This window comes from Rhagoletis pomonella, unplaced genomic scaffold (genome assembly GCF_013731165.1).
Source record: "Rhagoletis pomonella isolate Grant_MI unplaced genomic scaffold, Rhpom_1.0 Rhpom_scaffold_00001, whole genome shotgun sequence".
Taxonomy (NCBI): domain Eukaryota; kingdom Metazoa; phylum Arthropoda; class Insecta; order Diptera; family Tephritidae; genus Rhagoletis; species Rhagoletis pomonella.
This window is the reverse complement of record NW_023458555.1, coordinates 92,563,476-92,580,100: the sequence shown is the minus strand read 5'-3', so window position 1 is coordinate 92,580,100 and position 16,625 is coordinate 92,563,476. Positions and strand designations below refer to the sequence as shown.

At 37.6% G+C, this 16,625-nt stretch overlaps 1 protein-coding gene across 1 annotated transcript in view; it reads left to right on the top strand.

Moving 5' to 3' along the window:
- The window catches only part of LOC118734256 (cholesterol 7-desaturase-like), a 127,284-nt gene extending 117,018 nt beyond the window's left edge, over positions 1–10,266 (top strand). The window contains exon 4 of the mRNA XM_036463975.1: positions 9,290–10,266. Within this exon, the coding sequence (XP_036319868.1) occupies positions 9,290–9,395 (106 nt within the window). The 3' untranslated portion in view covers positions 9,396–10,266. The remainder of the gene's footprint in view (positions 1–9,289) is intronic.
- The last annotated feature ends 6,359 nt before the right edge of the window (positions 10,267–16,625 follow it).

The following is a 16,625-nucleotide window of genomic DNA, read 5'->3' as shown; positions in this document are numbered from 1 at the left end:
ATTAAGCCTCCGATAGGCACATGGGTTCTACTCACGCGGTTAGTCGCGTGGATTACAATAGTAGTCCAACTTCTTTGGCTGCTATAATATTTTATTAAAAAAAAAAATTTATATTTGTTTCCAATAAATGTTTATTTATATTATTTAATACGTCTCAAACATATTTTGACTTTGGTTTTATCTAACTTTTATGAGAGAAATATTAAAACAGGCAATGCGTGTTGTTTTGAGCCGTTTAATAGAAGGTTCTTAAGAATTATTGCAAATTCAAAGTATGCAATAAAAACAGCTAAACGAATTTCACATTTTTATTTTAAATAATAGCCTTAATACAAACTGAACAGTGAAGAAATATAAAAGCATATAAACGAGGAAATACAATTCAAATATGGAGCATGTTTTTCTCTGCCAAATAAGCGATGCTCTCATCTCTCATATGATTCTTACATGCATATTTATTTACCACGATTGAGAGAAAATGTATTCTATCATTTTTGAATATTTACTACGTGTTTGGCAAATATTTCTTTTGGACTTCGCCGAAAGCAATTTTCTGGCATGTCGGCTGGTGGAGGCTATAAATCTTTTCTATACAAAGTAGATGCCGTCCTAGACGATCAACTTCTCTTGACATATTAGTAATCGGTGTTCAGTTTGCGGTTTTACTAGCTCCCAAGCAATAATTTCCAAATTATAAAAAAACTAAGCTTATCTTCATCTTCTTCATCCATAGAGCTTTCTTTTGTTTCCAAATGTATCTTTTTTGCATCAGAAATTTCAATTTCCTTGTAAAACAACATATGACATATCTATAGTGAAATATTTGTTGTGCATACTGAATAGCCTTAACATTGCTTATAAACAAAGTTAAATTCTTAGATATACGTAAATAGCCAAATACAAAACAAAAAGTTAATGTTAATTTATGGAAACACTGAAATGTGTAGACCCGAAATCGTTGGAATTTGCACTAATGAACAAAGTCAAATTTTTTTTATGGAATTAAGATTTGTTTTTTGGAATTATAAAACTTATCTCAGTGTTCAAACAGACAAACTTCCAAAATGTGCACTTGGCAAAAAATGTTACGTAATTAGGCGCGTGGATTACAATTGTAGTCCACTCGTATTCAACTGTGGCTAAAAGTGGTAAATGTGGGCCTAGCCCCTCAATTTTATACTAAGTGAGCACTTTTGTATATCATCGATAGCTATTCAAGCGGGCAATGTCATCCTCCACCCAAGTTTTAATTGGTCCCTACTAAAAGATGTGTGGATTACATATGTCGTCCACGCGCCTAACGGAGAGTTAAAAGACGTTCAAGTGCACTGCAGTGTGCAGTGCGAGCTAATGCAGTGCTTGGTACTTTATCTTCAAGACTACTCAAGTTAGAGAAGCTAGTTGCTTCCAGTGTAGTTTTTTGGCGAAAGTATACACGCATTTGGAAAATAGGGACGTTCTTGGTGTCACCTTAGAGTACTAAACGCAGAGTATTTCTATGTAGTTCATATACCAGATAAAGGCATTTTATCAAAGCTTGTTTTCTCAAATTTAATCGTTGTCGTTTCTACTTCTCATTCAAAAAGTAAACCAACTTCAAATTTGTAATTTCCTTGAAAAATAAATTTATACTAAATAACTTGCAATGCCTCCAGAAAAGTCATCTGAAACTGATGCATCTGCAACAAAGCTTGCCACCTTAAGGCAGCAAAGGTCGACTGCGCGTGGAAATATCACGCGAATTAGAAACTTATTAGAAAGCACTGCGACGAATTGGAATGTGATTGATTTAGAATGTAGGCTGGAAATTTTAAGCTCCTACATAAAACAATTAATGGCATATCAAACTGAAATCGAAAAAGAAGATCCAACGGATGAAAAGCGAGGTGATATCGAAGAGTTGTGCATCAGTGCAAAATCTAAATTGCTGCAACTTTTAGGAGTTTATAAGCGTAGGGAGAGTACGGTTTTGGAGCAAACGTTGGGAGCTACAATGTTGGCTCCATCTTCTCGTTTGCCGAATCTCAAGTTGCCAAGTTTCGGAGGAAAATATTCCGATTATACAAATTTCATTAGCACTTTCATCAACTTAATTCATGAGGACACGACGCTAGCCACAATAGAGAAATTCAATCACCTCTTAAGCTGTTTAACTGGTGATGCGTTGAGAACTGTTAAAGCATTTCAAGTCTGCGAAGAAAATTACGGTAAAGCCCTAGATCGTTTAGCGGAACGATATGATAAAAAATGCTTGATATTTTTCGACAACGTTGAGCAATTATTTGCAATCCCTAAAATTAATAAGCCAAATGCTTCGAGCTTGAGAAACGCAGTATACACAGTTTCGGCAATCTATGATTTTTTACAATCTCTTGGTAGTGAAAGCGAAATAACAAATGCACTCATAATTCACTTGGGTCTGTCCAAAGTTGATCCAGCCACAAAGTCAAGATGGAATGATCAAATAGATTACTCCACTCTTCCGACTTGGAATGAATGCGCAAAACTCTTAATTCGTCGTTGTCAGTCTCTGGAAGTAAATGAAGATAGGTCCAGCAAGCCTGAAAAAACTCCACAAACACATTCCAACCATAAAACGTCATTCACATGTGCTCAGACAGATAGGGAAAATAAGTGCCAATACTGCAAATCGAATAGCCACTTTATTTATAACTGCAATACGTTCAGCGCTTTGCCAATAAACCAAAGGTTCGATTTTGTGAAGAAGGGGGGAAGATGCATTAACTGTCTAAAAACCGGACATTCAGTCCCTAGTTGCTCACGGTCTCACTGTCGAGTTTGCCAATGCCCCCACCATACTCTCTTACACAGGTACGAAGTACAGACTGTTTCACCCAATGCTACAAGACCATCTAATACGAATGCTTCTTCACAAAACTCAAACCAACGTTCGTCTCATCACGTCTCTGGTGTTAAAGACGTAGTAATTCTAGCCACTGCATTGGTAAAAGTCAATGACCAATTCGGAAATGCTCACGTTGTAAGAGCTCTTTTGGATTCCGGATCTCAAATTAATTTTATTAGTGAGCAATGCGCAAATATGTTGAAGCTTAGACAGCAATCGTAAAATCTGCATATTCTTGGTATTGGTGAAGCAAATTCGCACGTTAGACACATGGTAAATTAAACAGTTACGTCTTGTATAAATGAATATTCGTTCCAGACTGACTTTTGGGTTCTCAAGTCTATTTCAAGCTATCAGCCCGAAGTAAATCTGCCTGTTGAATCATGGCAAGTCCCATCCAATATCAAGTTGGCAGATCCAGAATTTAATAAAAGGCAAAAGGTCGATCTATTAATCGGTGCTGACATATTTTTTGAATTATTGTCTGTCGGACAGATAAAATTAAATAACTCACTGCCAATTCTGCAAAAGATCTTGCTAGGATGGGTTGTTTCTGGAAGAATCATAGCAGGCGAAAATAGGCAGTCAGCTGTTTGCAATTTACTGAATAAAAGTAGCGAAGATGAAATGGCTGATGTAGATTCAGTGGTTCGAAAATTTTGGGAAATTGAGGAAATCCCAACTAACGACATTAAGTATTCTGAAGAGCAAACTAATTGCGAAGCTCACTTTGTGGAAAATACAAGGTTACTAGATTCTGGACGCTTTGAAGTTTGCCTGCCATTTAAAGTGCCAACATCAGCACTTGGTTCGTCGTATGAAACGGCAAAAAGACGTTTTCTATCTCTTGAACGTAGGTTGTCACGAACACCCGACATTCAAGAAATGTACATACAATTCATGCAAGAGTATATGTCGTTGGGTCACATGTCCCCAATGAAAGGTATCATTCCAAGTGGTCCTCATTACTTTATACCTCACTAAGTCGTTATGAGGCCTGATCGCTTAACAACAAAGCTTAGAGTTGTTTTCGATGCTTCGAGCAAAACTTCCTATCAATGCTCATTGAATGATATATTGATGGTCGGTCCAACTATTCAGCCTGATCTCTACATCACTTTGCTTCGCTTTCGATGCCGAAAGTACGCCATTACAGCTGATATCACAAAAATGTACAGGCAGATACAAGTTCACGAAAAGGAAAGCTAATTTTATGGCGTGAAAACCAAAATAAGCCAATTCAAACATATGCATTGAATACTGTTACATATGGTACTTCCCCAGCGCCCTTCTTGGCCATTAGGTGCTTAAAAGAAATTGGCTATGATTATGGTTATCATTACTATTGTGAACTTCTATTCCCGATCAAGGATTCCCAAATTAAAGCGAAAGCAGAAGAGCATTTACGATCGCATGATGCAAATGTTAAGATAATAAGAGCTGCAGCACGGAACCACGTAGGAACATTTTTTTACAAGGGCGTGTAGTTTCTGGCGTGTGCCGATGACATCGACATCAACGGTAACAAAAATCGCGAAGACTCTTCTGCCTTTTCCAAGCTGGATAAGGAAGCAAAGCGAATGCGCCTGGTGGTAAACGAGGACAAGACGAAGTATCTCCAGTCACCGCGTTCGCGCCTTGGAACCCACGTCACTGTTGACAGTCTTCGGGACTTCGGGAAAGTGGAGAATTTCATTTACTAGGGAACCAGCACTATCACCGATAAAAATATCAGCATGGAAAACCCACGCAGAATTACTCTTGCCAACAAGTGCTGCTTTGGACTGAGTAGGCAGAAGCTTAGACAATGACAACATTTTATGAGGCAGCTCTTGGAGTACTCGAGAGAAAGATCTTACGGAAGATATACAGGCTTCTACGCATGGGCGACGGGGATTGCCGTAGACGATGGAACGATGAGCTGTATGAGCTTTACAACTAAATGTACATAGTGCAGCGAATGAATATAGAGCGGCTCCGCTCGCTTAGACATGTCGTTCAATAGGAACCGAAGTTCCAGGTGTAAAAGAATTCAACTCGCAAGCTGATGGTGGTAGCAGACGAATAGGAAGCACCCATTGCAATGGAGAGACCAAGTTGGCACAGAGAGAAATGACTGGCGTTCTTTGTGGAGCTCGGCCAAAATGGCTTAGGCGGTTACAAAGCCAAAGTAGAAGAAGAATATGCAAATGATAAATGACGGAGTTGGGGGACCATTTTCTTGGATGCGCCATGAGGAACTAGGAAAATATTCCTTATCAGATGGATTCTGGCAACGGTTCGATCAAAAAATTACATTACCTTAGCTATCGCTTCGTCTGGAATTGCTGCGACATTATTAAATACCAGGTGGAAGCATTGCCAATTTAGCTCTTTAGCTGCCATTGAAATATAAATCATCGAAACTCCCACGTGCAATATTTCCAGAGCATCCGGTATCTAAAAAGTTTTACAAAACTTTAAATTCATTGTTTGGGATGAGTGCACAATGGCACATAAAAAATCGTTTGAGGCTTTTGATCCATTGTTGCGGGATTTGCGTGGAAACGTTCAACCATTCGGGAATGCACTGATATTGCTCGCAGGAGATTTTACGAAAACATTGTCTGTAGCTTCTCGATTAACACGAGAGATAAATTCTTGCCTGAAATAGTCAACATTGCGACAAGACGAACATACATACACTGCAGCTGATGTATTCGCGCGAAAATAACTGGACATTGGGAACGCAAAGCTGCCAGTCAATGAGAGATTAACACGAATTTTATGGCCTGACGATTTTTGTAAATTAGAAACATCGAAAGGAGAACTGATCGAAAGAATGTTTCTTTATTAAGAAAATTAATATTAGGAATCGCGATTGGCTCAGTGAACGGGCTATTCTTGCTGCGAAGAATAAGGAGGTCTATCAACTAAATAATAGTGGTACTGACAACAGTCGTTGCTTGAGCTGATCTGCTCTTTTACCAGACTGCCAGACCACTTGCCCACTTTTGTGAATACCACTAATGTTATTCAATCCAGCATTCAACGTGAGGAAATAGCATATACGTCGATAAATACCGTTGTGGAAAAAGACCATCCATCGAAATTTTTGAACTCGATTGATCTTCCAGGGAGACCCCACATACCGAAATTAAAAATAGGAGTGCCAATTATCATTTTTCGGAATATTAATCAGCGAAAACTCTGCAGCGGAATGCGACTCGCAGTTAAGAAATTGATGAAGAACGTAATGTAAGCAAAGATTTTAACGTGTCCTTTCAAAGGTGAAGAATTTCCATGATTCCATTCAATATGATGATTCAATTTAAAAGATTGCAATTCCCAATTCGATTGACATTCGGAATCACAATCAATAATTCTCCAGGTCGAACTTTTGAAAAGTATGGTTTAGATTTAGATGCGGATTGCTTCTCAGATGTTGCGTGTACCGGCAAACCAGATATCCTTGATATCTATGCTGACAATGGAAAAATAACAAATATTGTGTGCACACGAGTACTTATTACATAACCAAACACATATGAAACGTATGCCTTGTTTCGTTAATAATTTATCGTCCATATAACAGAAATATGCCACAGCAAAGCGTGGCAGCGTACAGCTATTAGATAAATAAATTTAAGCATTTGACAAATCGTGATTTTATTAAAAGAAAATTATAAATGGTGTTGAAAAACCAAACAAACGCTCGTGCGAAAGCTTTATTTTAGTGTGTTGCTAAAATTTTACATGGCGTATTGATGGTAATACAAGCAATGTATTCTTTTGTAGACTTTATGTTACTTGAGAATTTATCAATATAATTAACACAAGCTTTTCCGCGTGGTTGCCTTTCAATAAATAGAATAAACAGATATTCGCAAATAAATTGGATTTATTTTATAACTGACAACTGACGTACGCTTTTTGTTCTTTTCTCCATTTTGATTTTGACTCTTTATTACCGCCTACATATTTACAAGCTGTCAAAATTTTGCGTAGTCCCACGAGCTAGGTACAAACTATGGCATTCGTATTCACAACGAGAAATCTCAAAACTTTTATTTGGTCTTTCTTTTTTTATCAGTTGGCAAAGGCCCTCAGTGGCAGCGCTCCGAGCGTTGAGATAGTAATTTCATGTCAATTAGTAGAAAAGTTCCATGTTGAAAAAACTTTTTATTATGGCGAGAAAATTTTACATTTCTGCTGTGCCAATTCGTAACTTTTTACCGCTGGAAGTTTTTGGCAGTTGCTCTGGTGCAAAAGAAGGTGAGCAATTAAAATCAGAAATTATACAAAACAGACTTGTCTTTACTGACTTTTTCTTTTAGAACTAAAAGCCATGCATTTATTAGACGCCTTAGTAATAAAATTAGAACAAAAAAATTCTTCGTCAATGTTATTGTGGCTTGTTAACATTTTTTATTTTTAATGTTTTTATTGAGCTTTTTACCACGATTGTTTATTAGGAAAAATTGAAAAAGCCACAAAGTCTAAGCGGTAGAAGTTATAGCACTATTTCGGAGATCACCACATCTCCTCATCAGACTTCTTTTTTCTAGACTTCAGCAGGGATCGAACCTGCGAATTCGATGTTCAAAGTCAGAAGCGTTAGCCACTGAGCTATGTACATCCCGTAAACTCTGGTTGCTAATTCATTTTCCTTATTCAACCAACTATAAACCGTTCAAGTGCAGCTGATTTGCCGCTATTTAAACTCGACAGCGTGGTTGTTGTTGTCAATTCTATACATCCATTTGCTTATTTGCTTTTTTGTATAGTTTCAGGCAGGCTCTTCCTAAACTATGTATTTGTCAATGTTATTGTGGCTTGTTAACATTTTTTATTTTTAATATTTTTATTGAGCTTTGTACCACGATTGTTTATTAGGAAAAATTTAAAAAGCAACAAAGTCTAAGCGGTAGAAGTTATAGCACTATTTCGGAGATCACCACATCTCATCAGACTTTTTTTTTCTAGACTTCAGCAGAGATCGAACCTGCGAATTCGATGTTCAAAGTCAGAAACGTTAACCACTGAGCTATGTACATCCCGTAAACTCTTGTTGCTAATTCATTTTCCTTATTCAACCAACTACTATCAAGTGCAGCTGATTTGCCGCTATTTAAACTCGACAGCGTGGTTGTTGTTGTCAATTCTATACATCCATTTGCTTATTTGCTTTTTTGTATAGTTTCAGGCAGGCTCTTCCTAAACTATGTATTTGTCAATGTTATTGTGGCTCGTTCACATTTTTTATTTTTAATATTTTTATTGAGCTTTGTACCACGATTGTTTATTAGGAAAAATTGAAAAAGCAACAAAGTCTAAGCGGTAGAAATTATAGCACTATTTCGGAGATCACCACATCTCCTCATCAGACTTCTTTTTTCTAGACTTCAGCAGGGATCGAACTTGCGAATTCGATGTTCAAAGTCAGAAGCGTTAACCACTGAGCTATGCACATCCCGTAAACTCTTGTTGCTAATTCATTTCCCTTATTCAACCAACTACTATCAAGTGCAGCTGATTTGCCGCTATTTAAACTCGACAGCGTGGTTGTTGTTGCCAATTCTATACATCCATTTGCTTATTTGCTTTTTTGTATAGTTTCAGGCAGGCTCTTCCTAAACTATGTATTTGTCAATGTTATTGTGGCTTGTTAACATTTTATTTTATTTATTGTTAACATTATTTATTTTATTGAGTCTTGCTCTCTTATTCAAAAGTGTTACGCATAGTCGCATATATTTATAGATTTATTAAACCTACAAATATGAAAAACAAAGCTTTAACAGCCAAAGAGCTGGAATTATCATTATTCAAAATAGTAGAAACAATTCAGCACGTAGAATTTTCTGAAGAAATTAAACAACTGAAGGCTGGAATGTCGTTGTCGAAAAACCAAATTCAAAAGTTAAGTCCTGTTTTACAAGAATATGAGGAATGCGGGAGAACGTTTTCCCTTTTGCGAGTTGGCGGTCGACTTTTAAACGCACCAATTCCATACAATACAAGATTTCCACTATTGTTGCCAAAATCACGCATTGCAAGTTTATATGTAACGTATTTTCACTTAAGTAATTGTCACGCTGGACCACAGGCATTGGTTGGTTTAATGAGACTGAAGGTATGGCTGATCAACGCCAAAGAAGTGGCTCGAAGAGTAGTGCGAAATTGCGTCCATTGTTTTAAATACAAACCTAAATTGATAAAGCAAGTTATGGGAAATTTACCTAGAGATCGACTTGTATCTGTTAGACCGTTCTTAGTTACAGGAGTCGATTTTTGTGGGCCGATCTACACTTCTTATAGAATACGTGGTAGACCGCCTTATAAAACTTATGTCGCTGTGTTTGCGTGTTTTGCGTCTAAAGCTGTTCACATTGAAGCCGTACCTGATCTTTCAACTAATGCATTTATTTCTGTCCTTAAAAGGTTCATCGGGAGGAGAGGTATGACAGAGAAGATCGTCTGCGATAACGCCACAAATTTTGTAGGCGCCAACGCGAAGCTGAAGGGACTAAGGGACGTACTATTCTAATGCCAGTCGAACGGAAATCGCAAATTTCGTCGCGGATCGCGGCATCAAATTCGAATTCATCCCTCCTCGCGCCCCACATTTCGGAGGAATATGGGAAGCCGCGGTAAAATCCACCAAACATCTCTTGTACCGCACCGTTGCAGAAGAAAATCTCACTTTCGAAGAGCTTTCGACTGTGCTAGTGGAAATCGAAGCCGTTTTAAATTCGAGGCCCATCACGGCAAAGACAGAAGACCCCAACGATGGAGAAATGCTAACTCCCGCTCATCTTCTAATCGGAGAGTCTTTAAAGGCACTACCGGAGCCCGCCCCCAAAGATTTAACTCTGCAGTATTCGAAGCGATGGCAACACATCTCAACACTGAAGGCACGTTTTTGGTCTGCTTTCCAAAGAGATTATATCTTGGGGCTACAATCCAAGGCAAAGTGGACCAGACCAGTGCAAAATATCGAGGAATAACGAGGTTGGCACGGTTGTCCTCGTTCACGACGACAATCTGCCTCCACAGAAATGGCTTTTGGGCAAAGTTGTCAATGCCATATCTGGAAAAGATGGCAAGGTCCGTGTTGCAGACATTAAAACATAAAACTCAACCATTCGACGTGCCGTTCACAAGCTTGCGCCATTGCCAATGAACACTTGATAGCTGCCAATACTCCCCTTTTATATTGTTTCATTGAATTGTTAAAACAAATTTGTATATATTGAATTGTAAACAGAACTACGTGTACACAGGGACATATGAAATGTATCGATTATCAATTGTACTCGAGACTCGAACCAACATTAATACATCTATAAATATCTTGTACGCAACACTGACTTAACAAAGTAGTGTAAATAAAGAAGGAAAATAATTATTAAAGGTCACTTCATTGCGTAATTTTTCACTGCTACTAGTACTTCGCTGTCCAAAATTATTTCGCATTAAAATCGAATACTATTAGCTACAAAAAAGCTTGTAGCTCGACAATAAGAAAAAATTATCAATTAGTATCGATAGTCAAAAAAATTGAAACTATCGATACTATTTTAGTGCCATCGATAGTTTGACAACTTTACTGTCAAAGTGCCGTGTTGTTAATTGTTTGTTTGGTTTTTAGATGTGTTTAATACAAGCCGAAGTAGAAAAACTGCTTTCAATCGTGTGCTAATTTTTTAAATTATATTAAATGGGATAATTTAAAGCGGGTAAATACCATATAATCCGCATAGTCTAATACAAATATAATATTCACTGGCACCGGCAGAGCTACAAGGAAGAATATCGTATTTTTGCTAATTTTAATGGATTAGAGAAATGAACTGCAGTCATAAAGTTATGTAACACCACTCAACGGCGCTGAGATTTTTGCTTGGGTGTTATTCTTGACAGTTCGCAGTTTGTAAACAAAAAAAAACTGCTGAGAATGTGCGTTGGCTGAGCAGTGACCATTTGAAATACTTATAATGGTGGGGGTGGAGGGGTTGAATTTAAAAATTTGGAAAGTTACAGAGAGAAAACAGTTGTCAGTAAAATTTAAAAAATTTCTACTTAACGGTAAGTTCTGGAAAAAATTTGCAAATAAATTTTTAAGGCAATAAAATCGTAAGAATTTTATCTCAAAGTACATATATGTACATATGTATCTCATTACTTTAAACAACCAATTCTTGTAAATATGTCTGTATATATATCCAAATGTTTCTCGGAAACGGCGCTAACGCTTTTTGAGGAATTTTGTATTCAGATAATTTGAAGGGTATCTCGAGATATTCGTACACTGTAGGCACGTATTAGATTTTATTTATAAATATTTAAAATTATCAATTCTAAGAAGTCACAAAAGATGCACTAGAAAATGAAAATTAATAGACATTTCAATATATTGTAATTAATTCGATGAGTGTATGGAATTTCTGCTTGTTAGATTAGGTGCAAACTATTTCAATAAAACTAAACATAATGGTTGTTCAATATAGTGTTTTTTTCCAATCATATGTTATTTTGAATTTGCTTTTTAAACAAGCAACAGCAATCCTGCTAAATGTAGCTGAAAATTAAACCTTTTCAAAGCCATTTTGGTTGATACCCTTAGCGTAGTAATTCATTGAACTTAATTGAATTAAATTTTTGGACAGGTGGTAAACCATCTCATGTTCCAACCTACATATGTATATATGATATCCATATTGTTATAATTAATTTAACCTATTATATACAATGAATTTAATTTTTGAACAGGTGGCAGCCCTGTTCAACATAGTTCCAAACTACAACCTTATTACACTTTTTCGCCTGACACCCATATTTTTATACATATTTCAGTTACCAAATTCCCTTGAATTAAAGTGGATTTTAATTTTTATACAGATGGTAATCCTCCCACATGTTGTTTAGAAATAAAGACTTTTCATTTCGATTGATACCCATATTGTAGTAATTCATTTAACTTAATTTAATTTAATTTTCTAGCAGATGGCAACCCTTTTCATATTATAACCTAGATATAAACCTTCTCCTCGCTGATACGAATACATAGGTATCAATGTTTCTACATAAGTCTATCGATTTCAAACTTTAAGCAACTTTATTTTCGTTGTTTTAGTGGAATAATATCCAAGTTTATGTCCTACACCTCTATTTACTTGATTTTGAGCATCTAAAAATTTAAAAATCGTAACTCGTCGTTTCTAAACATTTTGAGTTAAAATTTTCATAACTAAAATTTTGGCCGCCTCAATCAGTCAAATACCCCTATGTGCGTTGTTGAGCTAAGATCAGGTATGGGCACATATTAGTCATTTTGAGAGCTAAAGATCAGCATCAGAAAGTGGCGGAGGTAACCGAACCTACGGAGTAAGCTAGAGAAAGTATAGTCCGTGCTGAAAGTGAACTGGACGTGCGGGCATCTACCAGCAGGGGCGCCTGGTATGCATAAAGTTATAACAGCTGAAGCAGCCGAGAAACCGAAAGCTCCAAAACCGATTCTTCAGACGCAGAGTAGCTAGCGAGTCGCCTTAGGCACAAGGATTGAGATCACTACCCAGCAGCAGCCAAGCAACGGTGCTACCTGATACGTCAATATTGACTGAATCCGAGACCTCAACAGCCATTGGGGTGCAAGAAGGCGTGGCTTCAAAACCAACAAACACAAGTAATGCCGGGCGACAAGAACTGACTGGTGATACCAGGGAAAAGAGAGTTTTAGCTAGAGCAATGGGCACCATAAGAGTTCTGCAGGCTAACTTACATCATGCCACGTAGGCATCGGTCCGAATTGATAGGTAAGACAACGAAAGCCAAGTTAGAGGACTGGGTAGTTTAGGTAGGTTAGAACACGACCAGCTTGAGGGGACGAGCAGCGCCGCCTTCTTGTTTAACGACAACCTCAGCAATACACCCCTTACGCCTTTTATTTCCAGGGACCTTTCAGCGGTTGTAGTCAAGGTGTCGACGGTGGGTGAGGTCCAGGAAATTATCCTAGCATCCACCTACTTCTCAGGTGACGTAAAGCACCTCGTAGAATTTTGTCTACGCACGAATCGCCAGTACAGTATTTTTGGAGATGCGAATTTTCATCACACCGTGTGGGACAGCTCCAATATCAATGAAAGGAGTAAGTTCCGCCGTCATGGAGGAGGAATTACATTTCACTCTCTTCAGCAGATCAATCTCCGGATGTACAGTAAAACCCGCTTAAGTTCCTCACGAAAAATGTCAGCTTTTTGAGGTACTTAGGCGGGTTGGGTACTTAAAATAACCCGCTTAAGTACCTCAATGCGGGTACTTAAGCGAACATAATTACTGATGTACATAGTTACAACTTCTTTTAACTTACATAAATGAGCCGTTCAGTGCACACATTGATTAACTCCATCAACAAGTTGGGAGATGCGATCAAATAATGTGCATGATCTTTTAAAATTCCATTTATATTACATAATCAAATAAATAATGTTGTTATATATATTATGTACTATTGTATGTTACATAAAGTTATTATAAACGTAATAATTTATTACTATACCAAGTGATTGGACACTGAAATTTAAGATTCTTTAAAAAGTGGAGTTAATCGATGTATGCACTGAACGGCTGAAATAAATCCCTGAATAAAACATGAACATTTAATGAAGTATACGTTTTTTGAAACCAAGATCGTAGCATTATTTAAACACATATACACATAAAGGAAAACTTTATGAAAAAATATATAATTTTTACAATAATTCAATTCTTTAAAAATTCATTGATTATGCATATTTATACACACACATATATTTTAGACCAAATTCTTATTTTTACTAATTTTTGAGATTTTTAAATTAAAATACAGTTCATTCCCTGCCAATACCATATAAACCTAAGCTTACAATTCTGTAGAACTCTGAAAATTCATAAAGTTTTCATCAAAATCTCAAGTTTTTTTCTCAGAAGTGACCCCATTCGATTTTAGTGTAACAAGTTGCAACCGTTGACTTTTTTAAATTTTTTTGCCGAAGCTGCTGCGGTTTTCTTCACATAAAAACAAACTGTGTTTATTCGCTATTTGGAAGCAAATGCGAAACAACTTCTAAAAGATCAACGGTAATTTTTAGCCACTAGATACTAGCATGCTGTTACTGACGGTGGCAATTAATATCGATTGTGTAGCGCTGCCACTGAATTTCTAAATATGTAAATATTTAAAAAAAAATTAAAAGAGCACTTAAAAGGGGAAAATTATAAGTAAAATGGTAAATGGGGTACGAAAAATTTAGATAGTTAGGCGGGTTGGGTAAATAAGCGGAGAGGTACTTAAGAGAGGGATTTTCTTCAGATTACATTAAAAAATTCACGGTGCCCAGATATGTTGGTTACTTAAGCGGGTGGGTACCTAAGAGGGTTTCACTGTACTTGGAATAAGCAAGTCTCGGAAGAAGAATCGCTCTCGGATCATCAGCATTAACTAAGAGCTGACTCGTTGCCAACCCCCATTAACTCTATCATCGAAAGAAGGTCGCAGCGGTTCTGCTCAACAAAGCCCTGCTGGAATCTTTCCTTGGCAAGAAAGTTACTGGTTCCACCCTAATGAAACGTGAGATTCTCTGGTGGAACGCGGAGCTGGATCTGTAGGGCAAAACTGTTAGGAAGCATTTCAACAGGACAAAAAGGACACATCAATGGTATGAGTATAAGGCTTGTCTCCCTGACTATAACAAACTTATTACACTCTCGAAGAGGGAATCGTGGCGGAAATGAGACCCTGCCTGACGCCTCCCATCTGCATAAAATTTTATAAAATAGTCTTCCAATGGTATAGGTCTTCTCCGCAGTCTTTCTAAACCTTCAAAGCAGCAGATGCTGATGGGATTTTCCCAACGCTAATGTAAAGAGGCACCGAGGAGGATCCCCTGATCCTTATAATTTGGGCTGTTAGACCTCCTTATTAGGGAGTAACTTAACACTCCCACTCTCTAGTATCACTCTCAAAAATTTAGGGAGACTGCTAGACCTCCATATTAGGGAGAAACTTAACACTTACTATCCCTCACATCACACTTAGTTTGATTATGTCAAAATAAATCGACAGATTCAGCTTTATAGTATGGTTACTAAAATCGAAAGCGACTTCGAGGTCATTTATAATATCTGTGTACCTTCGTAGACAGCGAGGTGCTTTCGATAATACCGACTATGGGTTTATATCGAAGACACTGGTCCAAAGAGGCTTTGACCCTATTACAATTGGTTGGGTCGACGCTATGCTTCGTAAACGCGTAAATACATAATCCTTGGGCAATACTTAAGTGAAGATCACAGCCATGAAAGGCTGCCCGCGGGAGGGGATCCTTTCTCCCTGTCTTTAGTCACTTGTGATATACCACCTCTTAATCAGACTACATGGGTATGTTTACGAGACTGTCGGTTACGTAGATGACTTGGCAATTATAGTTACGGGAAATTCTCGGACGTCACAAGTGCACCTCTTCACGTGGTCTCAAACGTTAGTGCCAATGAGGATATTCGAACTCGATCGAACTATTGCCTTGGCCATCGCTGTTTTCAATTCGCTGTTTTTTTAGTATACAAGCTGTCGACACAATCTGGTATTCTCTGTGGCCGAGTTAACCGTCGCCGCGTTCTGAAGCGAAGATAGAGAAAAGAGACAGAAAACGGAGAAAATAAATTCATTAGTTAAGTGAAGTTTTCAGCTAGCCGTCATCCTCTCCGCACGTACATATAACTGTTTTACTAACCTTGTAATTATAAATATATACACATTATTCTTTGTGAAGTACATACATAACCGAATAAGTCTGAAGGTTTTTGTAATAAAAACAAGCCCTCGCTTCAGTACTGTTTTTTTTGAAATCTAAGCTAGAAAACCATCCCAACCCAACAATCACAACGTTCACCTTTGCTGACGGCAAACACGCTTTTGCACGAAATAACTGCCATCACTGCCATTTTTAAAGGGGCCGCGTATTAAGTGATGACGTCACAACATATAACCCAAAATAAGTCGTCCCCCTGCACGAGAATAAATCCAAACTCCGTTCCAAAACGTCATCGAAGCTGAATCCATACTACACCATACAAGATAGCATAGACAGCATACAGGTGTGTGTGCCAGTGCGCCATAGTTGTAGTTGTAGGTTGCTCAAATCACGGCAATGCATTGCTTCAAAACCTAGAGAGTAAGTACGGTATCAGTTAGGGAATAGGCGGGATGACTCCTACCAAAGACAATCCGCCAGCTTCGCCACCGGCAATAGACGATGGACTCTTGGCATTGCAAGCAGCTCACCAAGACGGTTTCAAACGGGGGGTGAAATAACAAAAATGGCAATAACGCAAAATTTGCTTTATTTCACTTTTAAAAGGGAAATAATACCAAAATCTGAGTTTTGTGATATAATTAATGTGAAGAAATTTATATTCACACGTCTTTAATAAATGCTCGGCAAATTGGACATAGCGCTTTCGTATGAATTTTATCTGCATACTTTTTAAAATGTTGAAAACAGTGCTGGAAACCCTTATAATGTTTACATGGAACCATAGCGAAATAAGCAGGTGAAGTAACTATTAAGCGGCCGAGCAGTGTACTTCCAGCCGCATTCCAAGTTTCTTACTTTCAGCCGAATTTCAATCTCTCCCTCGCACGTAATCTGATATATGGATTATATATGTGCATATGTATGTAAATATGTAGGTATGTATGCACATATGTACCTATTCATGCGTAATGCAAACCTATGTA